Source organism: Bubalus kerabau, chromosome 10 (assembly GCF_029407905.1).
Source record: "Bubalus kerabau isolate K-KA32 ecotype Philippines breed swamp buffalo chromosome 10, PCC_UOA_SB_1v2, whole genome shotgun sequence".
Classification (NCBI taxonomy): domain Eukaryota; kingdom Metazoa; phylum Chordata; class Mammalia; order Artiodactyla; family Bovidae; genus Bubalus; species Bubalus kerabau.
In genome coordinates, this window is record NC_073633.1 from 8402310 (window position 1) to 8419741 (window position 17432).

At 43.8% G+C, this 17432-nt stretch overlaps 1 protein-coding gene across 3 annotated transcripts in view; it reads right to left on the reverse strand.

Annotated features, from left to right (window-relative positions):
- The window catches only part of TRIM36 (tripartite motif containing 36), a 32524-nt gene extending 24898 nt beyond the window's left edge, over window positions 1–7626 (reverse strand). For 2 of the 3 annotated variants that reach the window (XM_055536529.1, XM_055536528.1), the window contains exons 1-2: window positions 7338–7626; window positions 5060–5294 (exon numbers count right to left, since the gene is read on the reverse strand). In XM_055536529.1, coding sequence (XP_055392504.1) covers window positions 5060–5294; window positions 7338–7364 — 262 coding nt within the window. In that variant the 5' untranslated portion in view covers window positions 7365–7626. Of the gene's footprint in view, window positions 1–1677; window positions 1708–5059; window positions 5295–7337 lie in introns of all 3 variants that reach the window. The other variant, XM_055536526.1, reaches the window with a different exon arrangement.
- Between the last annotated feature and the right edge of the window lie 9806 nt (window positions 7627–17432).

Genomic DNA, 17432 nt, shown 5'->3' on the forward strand with positions numbered 1-17432 from the left:
AAGCGAGACAACTTTCCAAGTCAAACTCCATTCATGGGGTTAATGATATTTGCTAATTATCTGAACACTGTCATTTTGCAGAATCAACACTTTACCCCTATACCTTTAACTTCAAAGACAGATTAAACCAGTTAAGTATAAAAATGAAGACTCCAAAATTATTTCAAACTGGTTTATAGCAAATCTTCCCTCAAAAGTCATCTTTCCATCACATTTTTCCATTTAAATGATAAAAAATAGTAATAAAGCATTTCAAAATAGAGTACTTCAAAACAAACATTCATCACCAATCCCAGACCTATTCCAACTGCATTATCTTCTGCCATATTCTGGCTGCAAACAACTCCCCACTGTTACTACCTGGCCACACAGTAGACGGTATCTCCTCAGTTGACATCACGCTGGCTCCCTGGTGCTGTGCAAAGGCTGCCGCCTTACGCACCACCTTAATGCAGCCACATTCTGACCATCTGATGCCTATGAGTTACATTATCCCTTTGAGTATTAGATTTTCAAATTGCAAAAACTTTCTCGACTACCCTCTGAATCAAAAGTGGGTAATGAGCAATTATTTTTTTAAGCAAACTGTTCCTACCTCTCCTCCTAATTACTAAGTTTCAACACTTCAAATTCTCAGGGTCTCACTAAAACCTATAAGAGAATGGATTACGTGTGGCTTCTAGAAGTGGCTTAAGATTTTTAAATTGAGGCATGTAGAAGAAGGTGAGGAAAACAGAAAAGGGTAATATTTCAGGTGTTTATTTTCTCCACCAAAATTTAAGGTATCACCAGCATTTTCCCTCAAAAAAAAAGTAGCCAATTTTACTTTAAAGGTCAACTGGAATAAAAAAAGAAATTATTTTAATATGATGAGTTTGCCCACCTTTCACACAAAAGCAATGTACATTATTTATTCACAATGAGAAAGACCCAAATATTAAAACTCAGATCCCAAATAATTTAAAATATTAACAAAAAATACACCATATGCATAAACAAGCAAAGATTTATGGTATTAACTACCAAAATTATCAATAAAGTGAAACAAAGTGAAGTCGCTCAGTCATGCCCGACTCCTTGTGACCCCATGGACGTAGTCTACCAGGCTCCTCTGTCCTTGGGATTTTCCAGGCAAGCGTACTAGAGTGGGTTGCCATTTCCTTCTCCAGGGGATCTTCCTGACCCAAGGATCGAACCCAGGTCTCCCACGTTGTAGGCAGATGTTTTACCATCTGAGCCACCAGGGAAATTATCAATACATTTAGGCAAATTAAGGTACTGGCTTATTTAACCTCCCCAAGGCAGCAATATGGCTGTTAATTTAAGCTTTGCTCCATTAAGTAAATGTAAAGCATTTTTAAGGTAACATTAAAAAAAACAGTAACAAGGGGATGTCTTTTTCTTTAAAAATATCCCATCATGGATACATACACATGTGTGTGCATATATGACAAAATGCAAGCACTAATAATCAGAACTCCCTTTAAAAACATCAGAACTTGCTTGAAAATTTAGTCCTGTTGACCTTTAAGTCATGTCAGCCCAATTTGTTCACTTTCTACATGATTTTGAAGACTTGACCACTGATGATGATTTTAATTTATCTCTATAAAGTTATTTAATTTAAATCCAACACTATACTGCCTGCGGCCACACAAGCAATAAAGCATTTTCTACCTCTCCACCCCAAAGATCTCCGTTGTGATGCTGTGAACAATGAACAGAAAGCTGGATTTAGAATTTAATTTCAAAGAGAAGATTCACAACATGTTAACAAAAGATAAAGCAGTAACTGTGTCCTACACATAACACAATTATTGAATTGACAGTAAAAAATGTGTTCCTCCTGGTACACATGGTATTTATATAAAGCCACCAATGTAAAGCAGTCATCGAGGTTATTTTATCACAGTTCAGAATTAAACACTGTTGGTGCAGCAATTAAGAGCCTATACTTCATCCTGTGGATCTGTGTTTTTAAACAATCACACATTTGTGTTTTTAAACAATTACTAATGGTAACTGTTGAAAATACAAAATCAAAGTAAAGTATCTTTGCTTGTTTTAAGTGACCGAAATCAGCACAATAAATAAATATTACTAACACTGATTGTATCTTAATGACAACAGACAAATGGGACATGACAACAAAATGGGAGAAAAATCTTGTGTGTGTGTGTGTATATATATATATATATACACACACACATGACCAAAAACAGTTATACAGCTCCTTTAGATTTTACAACTTAATATGCTAATGTTATAGACACACATCTTGCTCTCCTTTCAAGGCATCCTTTTATTTTAAAATGTGTCAAATGAAACATGCAATGCAATTTGAAAGAAATGCATGTGAAAGTGTAAGCCACACATCATTTTACATTTTCCAATGTGTGTGCACTCAGGCATGTCCGACTCTCTGTGACCCCACGGGCTGTACCCAGCCAGGCTCCTCTGTCCATGGGATTTTCCAGGCAAGGATACTGGAGTGGGTTGCCATTTCCTCCTCCATTTTCCAATAGCCACATTAAAAAAGTAAAAATAAACAAGTGAAGCTAATTTTAGAAATACATATTTAGTAATACAATATATTCAAAAACTATCATTTCAAAATGTAATCAATATAAAATTATTGATTAGAGATATTTATGTTCATTTTTTCCTTCTAAGAGCTCCACGTGTATCCCTCCGTTCAGACTACTGTGTTTCACGTGCTCAACAGCCATATGTGGCCAGTATACTGGACAGATCTGGAACGTCTGCCGCGAAGATACCTCGAGCATTACTACTCTCCCATGAGACAGCCATCATATTCTGCAGTCACACCCTTCTCCCAGCTAAACATTCTTATTTCCTTTAATCATTCTCCACAGAGCAGCTTTCTAACTTGTCCCCTGTCAGGACACAGTTCAGCTTAAAAGGGCTCTTCCTAAAGAAGAGGGAAGAACATATCTAGTAAATCTACTTTTGATCTCTTGTCCTGGAAAACAATGCTATTATCACTGAAGATAAGCCATTATGGCATGCTCTATACAAATCTCATAGCAGACGTTTGCCATTCAACATCCACGCGACAAATATTTATTGAATGGCTACCAACTGCTGGGCTAGGGAAGTTCCTGGAAACAAACAGTTAACTATTTTTTATTCATATTTTATACCGATTCTACAAAAACTAACCAAGTCTTAAGATTAAAAGCCTAAATATAATAAAGAATTTCATGAAATACACATGTGAGCTCAATCTAAAGATCAGTAAAAATACTAGTATTTAACTAGAATCTCATTTAACGGACTGGGCTGAACATTAATATACAAAAAGTGGATCTTGTTCGTCAATCAAGCCAGGGTCCCTAATTATTCTCTAAGAATCTGCTAATAGAAGATGAACTTTTATCTGGTAGAATGGTTTCAAGCTATCACCGTCTTTCCTACCCTCCTCAGCACACCAGTCTCCTCTCAGGAGGAAAACATGAAAGTGATGACTTCACAAAGAGCAAAGCCCTCTCCACCCTCATGCACCCTGCACCTCCCAGTTACCCGATGCTCCCTTTTATGTATACACATACAACTTTTATGTGCGTAAAATACCCTCCAAGCAACTAGTGATTACCATTTAAAGAAAAATTCATGGATTTAAAATACCATAGTGCCACCCTTAGCACAAATCTCCTCTTACCCACTCTCTAATGGAACACACAGACACAAACACTGCCCAAGGAGATTCCATATCATAGCACAACCAGACATGTGACATTCTCTAGCACGCAAATGAGAAAAAGATCCTTTTCTGATTTAAAAAAAAAAGTTTTGTTTTTGGTTGTTTTTTTTTTTTCACAATATTAAAAAGTTACTCCTAAACGAAAGAGAGAGAAATAGAGTGGACAAAGGATGAAACTGGAAACTTCAAAGCCCAAACTGGGCAGAGCTGAAGGCCTGAGATCTGGTGTTCATGGCCACTAGAGGACTCTCCTCAACAGGAAGGAAGTGCTGAACGGAAGGCTGTGACATGTCTATCCAAACCTTTGCCTTCCCTTGATTCTCACTGCTCATTCTGGCCCTTAATTTTCCAATGGCCTTGTTCCCAGTGATTTCAAATTCATTTTGATCTACATTAATCCTGCAATAGATGTTCAGAAGAAAAAAACACCATCCCAATAGTGTTGGAGAAGACTTTAGAGTCCCGTGGACTGCAAGGAGATCAAACCAGTCCATCCTAAAGGAAATCAGTCCTGAATATTCACTGGAAGGACTGATGCTGAAACTCCAATATTTCAGCCACCTGATGCAAAGAACTGACCCCTTGGAAAAGATCCTGATGCTGGGAAAGATTGAAGGTGGAAGGAGAAGGGGATGACAGAGGATGAGATGGTTGGATGGCATCACCGTCTCAATGGACATGAGTTTGAGTAAACTCCCAGAGTTGGTGATGGACAGGGAAGCCTGGCATGCTGCAGTCCATGATGTCGAAAAGAATTGGAAACGACTGAGCAACTGAACTGAACTGAGATCTACTTCTATAAACTATTAAAGAATTCCACTGTTTAGCTGATGTTCAAAATCGTTATTTTAAAATCTGGATCAAAAAAATGGCTGAAGAATAAAATGTATTAGAATGATACCAAATAACATTACTCTAAAAAGGCTTCTGGGACTAGGCATTACGTAGTTTCATCCTTTAATTTTGCATATTTATTTACCTATTACCAAACATAGAAGAGTCTCTAGTAAGTACTTCAGTAGTCCATTATTTCAACCCTCCTATAAAGGACATCACAGGATTATAGAACATGCCCTAAAATACAGACACAGTTAACAATGGGTTTAACACAAAGCTGGTGTTCAACATCCAATATCCACTTTAAATGAATATCAAAAGACAATTAAAAGTTCATTCTGACATTTTAAAAGTTCATTTTAAGAGAGAGAGATTCTTTTATAAGTACAGTTTTAATTTATTCACCTAGAAAGATTAACCCCCAAAATGATGAAATTTCCCTTCTACAATTATCTCTGAACATATAAACAAGCTTCATCAGCCAGTTCTACCACATACCTGGTCTGCTAATTCTGTCAATTTTATCCACGCTAGGGGAGGGAAGCCGAAGTCGAGGACTGCTCTGATTGGAGTTGTCAGACCCCACGTCATTGAATGAATCATCAAGCATCAGTAAGAGCTCCTTCACGCATTTATGACAGATGCTATGCTGACAAGGGAGAATCAACGGGTGGGTGAACAGCTCCTTGCATGCCGGGCAAATGAGCTCTCTTTCGATATTCTTAATGGTAACCTTAATGAGAAGCAGAAATCAGAACAAAAGGCTTTTAGTGTGTAAATACATTAACTTGCTTATACTCCGTGTATAAATACATATATAATTACTACCTAAAAGAATTAAAGATTTTTTAAAATCTGAAGTTTCTTTTTGGGCTATGAAAGTCTACACCATTATTTATCCACCCCCTCATCATCGCATGGCCTAGAAGTGAACAGACATGAGATTTTACATGAGATGGTAAAAATATATATATATATTTGAAATATGAGAAAAATTAGCATAAAATATTTGGCATCCATAACATTTTGCCTTCAGTGAAATTCTGAAAGTAGATTACTTTAATAAAAATTAAGAACATAGCACCAAAAAAAAAAAAGAATGCAGCACTAAGAACAGGATTATTCCTATTTAGCACATTAGCTCTGTAACTGACAAGTAACAGAAGCTGGTAAAAACTAGACTAGCCATTATGTTCCTGGACCCTATTTAAAATCTACTTACAAGCTGAATTATCAGCAATTTTCTACATTAAACGTGACCATTTTCCACATGCAGAAACTGTAATGTATGTAAAATACTTGAGGTTCTCAGGCTGAATACCAAAGCAGTTATCTTGAAAGCACTTTATGAATACTAAAAGGGTAGGGAGGATTACAAAGAACCACTATAAGTGCTCTCAATGCTACAAGCTTGCAATATTTTCAATGAGAAACACTTAAGACTCATCACAACTATAAAGGTCTAATGACCTCATACCAGCTTTCCCATCCTTTGCCTGTGCAGTTTTCCCTTCATGGATCCCAAGCTTCAGGTGCTATGAATCTATATTTAGCATCCTTGCAATTGTAATAATGGTACAACGTTAGTCAACCATTTCAACTACACACAGAAAATTAAAACTGAATCAATTCACTTCTTTTAGTTAAATAAAAATGTATGCGAGTCTATTCCCCTTAAAATCACACCAAGTGAGTTAATAATCCCTGACGAGAGTACTTAAGCCAACGGGCTTTATCACTGTCCATGGGTCGTGCAATGCAGCGGTTCTTGCTGCATCACTCAATAAATTATTTAGTAAAAGCCCGCATCACGTCAGTTTTAGAAAATCTGGAAGATATCCACACTTCACAATTCACATCAAAGAATACAGAATCTTCACATCCTATCTCAATTCATAAAGAATTTGACACCTAATTCAAAGGGAAATATTGTCTTTCAAAATCCAAAACAGATTCTCACGCCTCATTTTATGGGAGGTTTACCTCTCACTGGAAGATCTAAAATCATTTCCACTTTTCATGTACACAGAGCAGTGTATAAGCTTTCTAATCACGATGGATATAAAGCAATTCTTGCGCAAAAGAAAAACGAGTGTTCATTTTACATACATTGAAGGGAAGCAATCTGATTACGAGAAATGTGGTGTGGTGGCTCCCCCAATTAAGCCATTTCAAAATAAATGAGGTTCGACGGAAAACCAACAAGTTGAGAAGAACTGCACTGCACACCCGACTCCCTGAAACAAAAGCACTTGAACCCCGACAGCTGCCGGAGCAAGCCCGCCCCGCGCGGGCAGGCAAAGCCGGGGAAGAGCCAGCGCTGCGGCGACCGCGGGCCGGGCTCGCGGGGGTCCGAGGAGGACTCGAGCGCCAGCCCCGCAGTGCTCCGGGACAAAGGGCGGCGGTCCCGGCGCCCGGGGCCGCGGCGGGCCCCTGACTCCTTAAGGCGAATTCGGCAGTCTGAAGGCCACTGGAGAGCCCCTCCCCAACTCCCCGAGGTTCTCAGGTGGGCCATCGCCGCGCCCGAGGGGCGCCCCCTTCCGGGCCCGGGTGACCTCGAATCCGACCCTCCCCTCCCAGGGGCAGACAGGGGGCGCCTGGGGTTACAGAACCGGCCCGGGGCGCGGAAGGCGAAGAGGAAGCGGGGCCACCGCACGCCCGCCCCCGCTCCTCGGGAAAAGAGGCTCGCTCCCGGCTCAGGGCAGCGGAGACCGAGCGCGCGGGGCCCCGGCGCGCCGCCCTCGGGGCTGAGGCAGCCGCCCGCGCCCCTACCCACCAGCGAGTCTGAGCCGTCCCCTTCCATGGCAGCCTCGGTGTCATCAACGGCAGGGCTCCAGCAGGCAGACGCGCGGCCCCGGGGAGGCTCTGGCGGGCGGGTCCCCGCGGCGGCCGCCGAGCCTCGGTTCGGACCCGGAGGGCAAGCTGGTCAGCCGGCCCCGGTCAGCGGACCGACGCGGGCAGGAGGCGGCCAGGGCGGACGACAGCACAGGCGCGGAGAGCCGAGCTCTGCTCCTGCGACGGCCCCGGGAATCGCGGCCCGCGACCGGCTGCGGCGGCGGCTCCTGCGGACTGCGGCGGGGCGGGCGGCCGCGCGGAGACCCAGGCGCGGGCCGTGGAGGGCGGGGCGGGGCGGGGCGGCGGCGTCGCCCGGGCGACAGCGCCCACCGCACAAAGGGGGCGGGGAGGCCCGCGGCCGCGCGGCCGGCGGGTGTGGCCTGCGCTGGGATCCCCCGCTCCGCCGCCGCCTCGGCCCTCTCCCTGCCGCCCGGCGCGCCCGCCCGAGCCGCGGCCGAAGCCCCCTGACGGGGTCGGGAGCCTCGGAGGGGCGGAAGCGAAGGCGGGGAAGGGGCGGCGGCGGCGGAGGGCCGAGCCGGGGCGGGGCCGAGGTGGAGCGGTCCCGCGGCGCCGCAGCCGCCTGCATCCTGGGCCGCTTCTCCGCGCCATCCCTCGGCTCTGCCTCCGGACGTCCGCGCCTTCGGTATAGCGCGCCTTGAGCATCACAGACAAGCACCACTTCCTGACTCTAGACGGGGCGGTGGGGCGAGGCCGAGCCCAGACCTCCTTCCCCGTGTTGTCGCACCGGTGCCGCGCGCGGCGGAGAGGCGACCAGGGAAAGAGCCGGCTCACACCGCCCCTACCCGGGCCGGGGGTTTCCCCGAGCGGGTCCCTGCCCCGGGCCCCGCAGCTCTCCTCTTCGGCCCGATGCGCAGGGCGAGCTGCACGTTCCCTAACTGCTCGCCAGGCACTCATGCTCTGCTTCTGCTTTTACACACCAAGGCGCGGCGCTGTCACGCACGGCACGTTCTTGCCAAGTGGCGCTTGGACACGCCGCAGGGTTGGGGTCCCTCTCCCTGGGTACTGGCCAGGAATTAGAGGCGGCAGCGTTCCTACCCGACCTAGGGTGTGCGTCCCGTCCACGCCGCCGCTGCTCTGCGGGTCTCTGCCACCCAGCCCCGGCATGGAGGGTGCGGGGAAATGGGGACAGGTGGTCCTGAACTGCTCCCGCACCCACGCACCCGCTGGTGGGCGCGCCCAGCCAGTGGTCAGGCCCAGCTTCTCCAGCTCGAAGACTAGCTGCGCAAAATTCACCTGCTGAAGTCCAAGCGCGTTTCCTCCAGATTTCAAGACAATTCGAAAACAAATGAACCTGGGGTTGTTGAAAGCCGTCTTGTTAGATCACGCCCCTGCCCTTCCAGCGGGCTAAATAATTCCATTCTTTTATGTACAGACTGAGAAAACAGGCGCTCTAAACAAACAGCTGGGCGAGGGAACCGCAGAGCTGTAGCGCGGAATCCCGAGTAGGTTTTGACGCGCTTCCCACTTTTATTTCCTATTTGGGACAAGTCTCTCGCTGTGACCAGTTCCGCCGTCTTTCCACAGCACTGTCAGCAGAGGTAGCCTCTTCTCCAGACGACAGTTAAATGACAGTGTGGCAGGGTACAATTGAGAACAGCAATGGACCAGAGCAATGGTCTTTAATGGAATGCCCTCAGTTTACAGATAAGGTGCAGAGAGGATGAACACCTCAGCGAGTAATGCCTGGTTGCGTGGCTTTACAGGCTGGAGTTGAGGCTGCTTCCTCCCCACGGGGTCTGAATCGTCCTAATCCGGGGGAACTGAGGAAAATAAATGCCTGCGAAACTTAGTAGCCTGTACGATGTCCGACACCATGTTCTCGTATAGATTTTAAAAGGCTCAACCATTAATAAGCATCATAAACCAATTTTTGTTTTTAATTATGGTCTTTGGGTTCAATAATTACCCTGTCGCTCTAATCTTACACCACCCCACTTGAATAGTGCGTTAGTCCAAAACGAATCAGTTAAAGTACAGACTAAAAGAGATTAGAAGGTTTCGTTAACATGAACTAAAGAAAAAAACTGTAGAGACAACATTTGGCTGCAAATAAACTTGAAAGCCCTTCCATTATGCAAATCAAATGCCAATAAGTTGCCATTTTCCATCTTATTCTCAAAGTTCAAAAGTTACCTCAATACACTTGGTTGAGAATGGGGGAAACAGGCACCTTCAAACTTTTTTGTAATAGTGCAGATTGGTTTGGCTTATTTGAAGGGAAATTTTGCAAATCCTATCAAAAAATTTCAGTGCTTCTACTTTTAAGCAATTCCTCTTCTAATAATTTTCCCACTGAAAGACTTGTGTGTGTGCACAAAAATATGTACAAAGATCTCTGAGGGACTTTATTTGTAAAAATTAAATATCTACCATTCATAATGCACATTCACACCATGGAACACTATTTAGCAGTTAAAATGAATGCACTGATGAGAAAGGACTTCTAAAATAGTGTAAAAACAAACCAAAAAAAAAAACCATATGGATTCTGTATGTTGCCATTTTGGCAAAAATAAAAAAGATGAGACAAGCAGGCATATTGTTTATGTACACAAATAAGCAAATAAAAATGTCTGCAATAGAGCACAAAAAATCCTAACAGTGTTGTGAAGAAGTAAGGGGATGAAGCAGGTGTGGAAGACACTTTCTGTCCACACTGTATTGTTTGCACTTTATAATATGTACCTGTTTTAGTTCTAGAAACTTTTTAATGTAATTTAACCCATAACCGTTTTTATACTTAGGTAAACTTATCCATATACTTTTAAAAGCAAAACAGGGGAGTGTGAATATTGGTAAGAAGACAGCAAATTTGAAAACCATCAGTATAAACTGCCACTCTCCCACCTACCTAGTCATTGCTCTTCCCATGGCTGCCATGCTTGGGGTCATCTTATCATTTTCTCCCAACACCCATCCATCTCAGCCTCCCAGTTGTCAAAGAGAACCAACATCTTTCTCAGTTGCTCAACTGAAAATCCTATGGGTTGGGGGATTTTTAAAAATCCTTCTCTCTCCTTTCCCCATACCTCTCTCTGACAGCCTTCAAATGCTCTTGCAGAAACACAAGAGTCCAGTATTGTATGGAGGGCCTAGAACTACCATGCTTCTTCTTAGTAGGTACTGGGAAGCTTTTGAAGATGTTTAAGTAGGAATGGCACAGAAGATGTGTTTTGTTTTATAAATCACTATTCTCCCAGTTTGTCCTGCATATACTATCCCTTGGTGCCTCCTCCCCCTCACTTTGGAGTATCCTAGTACCTTCTTTTCCAAGTTTCTTTTAAAACATGGGTCAGAATTCAACACAAGGAAACCTATTCCACATCTGTCACCCACTCAGTCCCTTGACCTTTATACTCTTGCCTACATCATGATACCTTATGCTTGTTGGCATTGTGTAATTACTCTTCTATCACAGGGCCGTGAACTGTTTCAAATCTATCTGTTTCATGAAGTCCAAAAGGACAATTTCTCCTCCTGCACCTGCTAACAACCACCACTCCCGAAACACACACACACACACACACACACACACACACACACACACACCCACACACTCACACCCATATTATTCAGGTCTGGCCCAAAAAATGTTCACGAGCTCACACTTAAAATATAAACCTGATACCCTTTAGGCTATACAGTATTCATTAAATTAACCAGCTCTCTTTCCACACTGATTCCTAATACCCAACAAGAGATTAAATTCCAGGCTGAGTCATGTCCTAATCATGGTGCGTATCTCAGTCAGTGCCATGAGCACCACTGGCTCTTCATCTATTCAGTCTGAGGTCAAACAGCCAGAGTACCGTTCTGTGAGTATATCCTGAGCACGAATGAGCAACCAGGTGACATGGCCAGCATACTCCTAAACCTTGCCCCCTGTTTGGAAACAATCTAGGTTCTCAATTAAGAGAGCCCTGGACTTAGGTGGTGAGGAAGGTGGCAATGAAGTCAAACCACAGGGCATTCCAGTAGATTGGCACATGCACTGTCTATGCTGCTGGGTACCAGGAAGTTACAGGTAAAGGGACAATAAATGACACTTACCAGTTATTGACTTAAGTCTCTGGCAGGCCCAGCTCACCTGTCATAAAGAGTTTCTATGGGAACAACCTCAGAGGAGAGGAGTCCAGCCAGCCAGGAAATTCAGATTTCCCTTGGTGGGCCAACTTCTGCTCACCTTTCAAGCTGCAGATCTAGTCTCCATCCTCATGAGTCTAGTTCTCACTGATCAGTTCCCCTTACTCTGAGCTGCTGGAGCACTCCCCTTACTGCTCGGTTTAACACGATTACATGCTCTTATTCCATACACTCATGTCTGACGTTTTATAAACTTTATCTCCCCATCCATTTCAAGCTTTTGTTTGTTTAAAAGAAAATCCAGGAGGCATTCATTGGCTAACTGGTAGCACCAGACCAACAATTTCAGAGTTGGTAGGAGGTACACAGCGCTGCCCTGGTAGACATGTTCCCATTAATGACAGGAGTGTATTGGCTGTGTAACTGGTAGACAAAGGGGTCCTTTAGCCAACTTAGGGTGAACATCAATGATACTTAGAGGCTGTTAGCAGGTCCCTATAACTGCGTCTCACTATTCCTATACTTAGGGTTTCCAGTTTTAGCAAATAAAAACATAGGACACCCTGATAAATCTGAATTTCACATATATAATGAACTTTTTTTTAGTATATCTCAAATATTGAATGGGATATACTTAGATTAAAAAATTGGTTGTTTACCTGAAATTCAAATTTAACTCTACATCTGGCATTTTATCTGGCACCTCTACCTTCCATTGTTAAATGATCATAATTTGCACATAAGGTGTCTCAAGACCAAAACCTATTGTCAAAGTAAGTAGATGTAATAGCTTTACTTATTGAAGGCCTACTAGGTGCTAATAACAGCGTTAGGAACTTTGCACAAAATATTCATTTAATCCTTGCAATAACCCTGTGAAATAGGTATACTTCCCTTCAGAGGGGACATGTAACAATGACAACTTCTCTCCAGCTTTATCCAGACACTAAGTAATACCATCAAGGACACGTGCCTACACACCAAGAGCTAAGATTCAAACCTGAGACTCACTCTAGCCTCCCTACTTTACCACTGCCCACAGGTAAGCGTCTAACATGTAATTTACAATTTCATAGAAAATGTGATTAAACATTATTTGACAAAGTCATTTCACAGAAAGTTTTTCCCTCCCAAATTATCTTTGAGCAATATAGTAAAAACATCAGAGGAAAATTCCAATATTTACAAAATTAGCTGTTTTCAAGTGATATTGCTAACACCTAAATCTTCTCTTTGCGTTCCCTCCTCCCCACAACACACACACTTTGCCCAATCCCAAGATATAAAAAAATATTTTAAAGAACACTTTGCAGTGGACACAACCTTAGTATTATCACCCAGTTTAGATTCAGTTGTGTAAGCAACTATCTATTGAGTCTTCAGAAACAGATCATTTGGTGGTATTTTTACTTTAGTCCCAGGAGATGTTTAAGACTTCACACTAGATTTGAGGGTTTTCTAAATGTACTTCTTTCAGTGTATAAGCATCTTGTTTGAAAGCAAATTTTGTGTTTATAAAAGTTCTTCAATTCTTTGTGCGACAAAGATATTCAAAGTTAAAAGTAATAATTCACCAAGTAATGGAATCATCACTTTCTCTATTAAAATTAAATGTAAGCTTTCCAAAGCCTCTTTATTTTGCTCAAATTATCATACTCTTTGGATGTGCCCTAACAGTAACTATTGACCTGTAGGAAATAAGTGCTTTCTGGCTATGAATACATAAATATAAATATGTTTAAACTCTAAATAAAGACGTACACTAAATATAAATTCTTCTACGTTTCCTGTCATCAAGTTTTCATTATATGATTCTAGAAAAGTATGCAATGGTGTGGAAAAAATAAATGTGTGAAGATGATAACAAATTAATAAGGTACATCTTTCTAGAGACCAAAACAGTTTGAAAACACTGCATTGTGTAATGCTAGATTTTGATCACAGATTTGGAAAGCTCTCTTTTAGTCCAAAGAGATGAGTTACAGAAGAAAAACAAAACAAAACCACAGATTGGGAGAAGATATTTGCAAATGATCTGACTAACAAGGGATTAGTCTCCAAAATTTACAAATAGCTCATGACACTTAACAGCATCAAAACAAACAACCCAATCAACAAATGGGCAGAAGACCAAACAGCCATTTCTCCAAAGAAGACATACATGTGGTCAAGAAGCACAGGAAAAGGTGTTCAACATTGCTAATTATTAGAGAAATGCAAATCAAAACTACAATGAGATATCAATTCATATTAACCAGAATGGTTATTATAAAAAAATCCACAAACGATAAGATTGGAGAGTGTGTGGAGAGAAGGGAACTCACTTACACTGTTGGTGGGAATGTAAATTGGTACAGCCACAATGGAAAACACTCTGGAGGGTCCTTAAAAAACTAAAAATAGACTAAAAATATGACCCACTCCTGGGCATATATCCAGAGAAAAACGTGATCTGAAAGGATACATGCACCCCGATGTTCATTGCAGCACTGTTTACAATAGCCAAGACCTGGAAGCAACCTGAATGTTCACAGGTTGACAGAGGAATGGACAAAAAAGGTGTAGTACGTGTACCAATGGAATATTACCCAGTCATTAAAAAGAATAAAATAATGCCATTTGCAGCAACATGAATGGACCTAGAGACTGTCATACTGAGTGAAGTAAGTCAGACAGAGAAGGAGAAACATCATATAACATCCCTTATTTGTGGAATCTAAAAAGATATGATACAAGTGAACTTACAAAACAGAAAGAGGCTCACAGACTCAGAGAAGGAACTTGTGGTTTCTGGGTGAGACAGGCCAGCGGGCTGAACAGGGGAAGGATGGGGGAAGGGATAGTTAAGGAGTTTGGGATGGACATCTACACACTGCTGCTGCTGCTAAGTTGCTTCAGTTGTGTCCGACTCTGTGGGACCCCATAGACGGCAGCCCACCAGGCTCCCCCGTCCCTGGGATTCTCCAGGCAAGAATACTGGAGTGGGTTGCCATTTCCTTCTCCAATGCATGAAAGTGAAAAGTGAAAGTGAAGTCGCTCAGTCGCGTCCGACTCTTAGCGACCCCATGGACTGCAGCCTACCAGGCTCCTCTGTCCATGGGATTTTGCAGGCAAGAGTACTGGAGTGGGCTGCCATTGCCTTCTCCACATCTACACACTGCTATATTTAAAATGGATAACCAACAAAGTCCTACTGTATAGCACATGGAACTCTGCTCAATGTTATGTGGCAGCCTGCAAGGGAAGGGAGTTTGGGGGAGAATAGATACATGTGTATGTATGACTGAGTCCCTGTGCTGTTCACCTGAAACTATCACAACATTGTTAATCAGCTAGTACAAAATATGAAGTTTTTTGGAAAAAAACAAAACAAAACCACAAACTTCAGAAAGTGGCTTCCAGAAATGGTACACATTTCTGTGATAGTGAAATATAAGGAGTCCGTTTATATTGATTTTTAAACCTCTTGAGAATAATCATAGGTATCACCCACACTCATAGAGTATTGTTGGATGAACAGAAAGACAACAATGGGAGAGATCACTGTGTACTTTAAAGATTAAAGTAATCGTCACAGTAGAGTCAATAAGCTGATCAAGCTCATCATGTGGGTTTTATGTTACCCTGAGATGAAAGGCTCACCTCCCACATTCAGAGAACACAACGGCAGGCTAATTTAATTTGAAGTAGACACAAAGAAAACTGCTGCCACTGGGAAACCCAGTGGATTGGAGGTGGGAGTGAAGTTCCACCTTTGACTTTGTAAAGTTTTCAGTAAAGTTTGAATATTTTGCAATGACCATATATTAAATGTTTTAAAATTTTAAAGCCATCAGAGAAAAGTGAAAGAAGTTATGATGATGGTCAACCCACTGGTCCCAACTTTGAAGGAAGGGGAGGAAAGGGGAGGGGGCAGGAAGACAAGAGCCTCAACTCTTTGGTTTTAAACTTCACGAACCTGGTGTAATTAGATACATTTCATATTATTCTTTACATTACCAACTTGAGCTACAAGGTGGAACCTAACTTCTCAGAGAAAAAGAAAGCAAGTCAAATCTCAGAGGTCTGTTAGTCCATGGCTAATGCTCAGTAAGGTATTCAGTGTTCAAATCCTGTATAATCACATATATGAGGAGGGTTTAAGCAGAACCAGGAGGAGCAGAGTTATAAGGAAAGAGGGCAGAGAAGAAGCTTGAGTTGTAATGGTTAAGAGGCTACTCCTGACCCCTCACTCCACCAGAAAAAAGGCAGAGACCCTACTGTGAGAGCCCACTTTCCCAATGCAGAGATTTCACAGGCACACCTGCCCCTCTGACTCTGGAAGTCAGCTGAGCTCATGCCTCCACATCGGCTACAGGCGCTTTACTGAAGAGGGTCCACCTAGTGGAGAGTGAGGCAGAGAAATTCAGGGGATAAAGCCAGGAGGTTCTGAGTCATGTTTTTTCACTACAATGAGCGTACTGTGAAACAATGCTAATTGCAAGAGGTTCGTTTTCTTCACCTGACTTTATTATAAGACGTTTTAAGGGTTCATGAATGATTCCGCCCTCCTTGCCCATTTAGTGTTCATGAGAAATTCACCTGCCTGCTTCATAATCACCTGGGATGTCAACTTGCAGATCCCTGGATCCTACCTCAAAACTATTCTCTCCTAATATCAATTGTTGCCTGCTTACTGAAGGACAGTATTAGCCAAGGAATACAATTCCAGCTAACTCTGAAGAATGCCTGAGCACCAGGGGCCTAAACTGACCTCTCAGCCATTCTGCTCCTGATCCCATCTAGGGTGGGCCATTGATTTTGTAACCAACAAAAGGCATCCTCCTCCCCTGTCTGGTTCCTGGGCAACCAGGGTCCTGCTGTGTTTTAGACAGGATAGGCTCGCACCCTGGAAGCCAGCCTCCTCGCTCAGCACTTTCTTCTGAACTTCTCTCCCCAGGGTCGATCCTCCAGAGGGTGGAGAGGGTTGTGGTACGCACTCCAGACCGGGGGTGGCGAAGGGAGGTGCTCGTGGCCAAGGGGAAGCTGTTTGGGGCGACAAAGAGCTTGGAGATGCTGGCCAAAATGTCCCTACGCGGGCGCTGGAGGCCCCTCGAAGTGTAGGATGGAGCCTCGGGTCACGAAAGAAAGTCGAACCGGTGTCCTCCGTTTCTGCTTCTGGTCCGGGTTGTAAAAGGCAGGGATGGCCTGAAACACTGACTCTACTAAAGAAAAGTGAATAAGCATTCTGTTTTGGGTGCGTGTATTCCTTGTTTGCACAACAAGAGAGGGAATTCAGGAGGCCCACAGTTAGCCCGGGACCCTTTGGTCGGTGAGGACGTTAACCTGCTCCCCAGCCGTGGCACTGTCTGGCCTGAAGCATCCACGTTTCCGGGATTAGTGAGATACGAGAGTCATGTTCCAGGGGCTCACAGCACAGCTGCAGATCATCCTTCTTTTCATGATGACCTTGCGCAGGGCATCTTTTTCTCGTCTGTGCCATAACCTTTTCTCGAAACTCCAGCTGCAGAGGACAAATGCAGACGCCGTTTCTCGCTTTCTAAGCACAGACGAATCCCGGCGGACCGCGGGACCTTCACATTTCCCAGTTCTTCCCGCCTGTAAACCATATAGGAGCCTCTCCAGGCACTTTCTCAGATGTAGCTCGGAAGGCAGACTCCGGCAAGGCTTTCCGCTTCAGCGAGGCGCCACTCCGCCCGGCAGAGGGCGGGGTCACCAGGCGCCACCGACAGCGCCAGCCTGGGTTTCCAAAGGACTCCGAAAGGAACAGGTGCCTGGCTGAAACCCGGCGCCTTTGCATCTCCCTCTCCCCTCCAAAGGAAGGATGCCTGAAATGTTCCGGGCCTAGGACAACGGCCGAGGACCTGAAAACACCAGGGCTGGGAGAACCGGGGTTCTGCCCCCTACTTATCCGCCGTAAGGTCGGACTGCG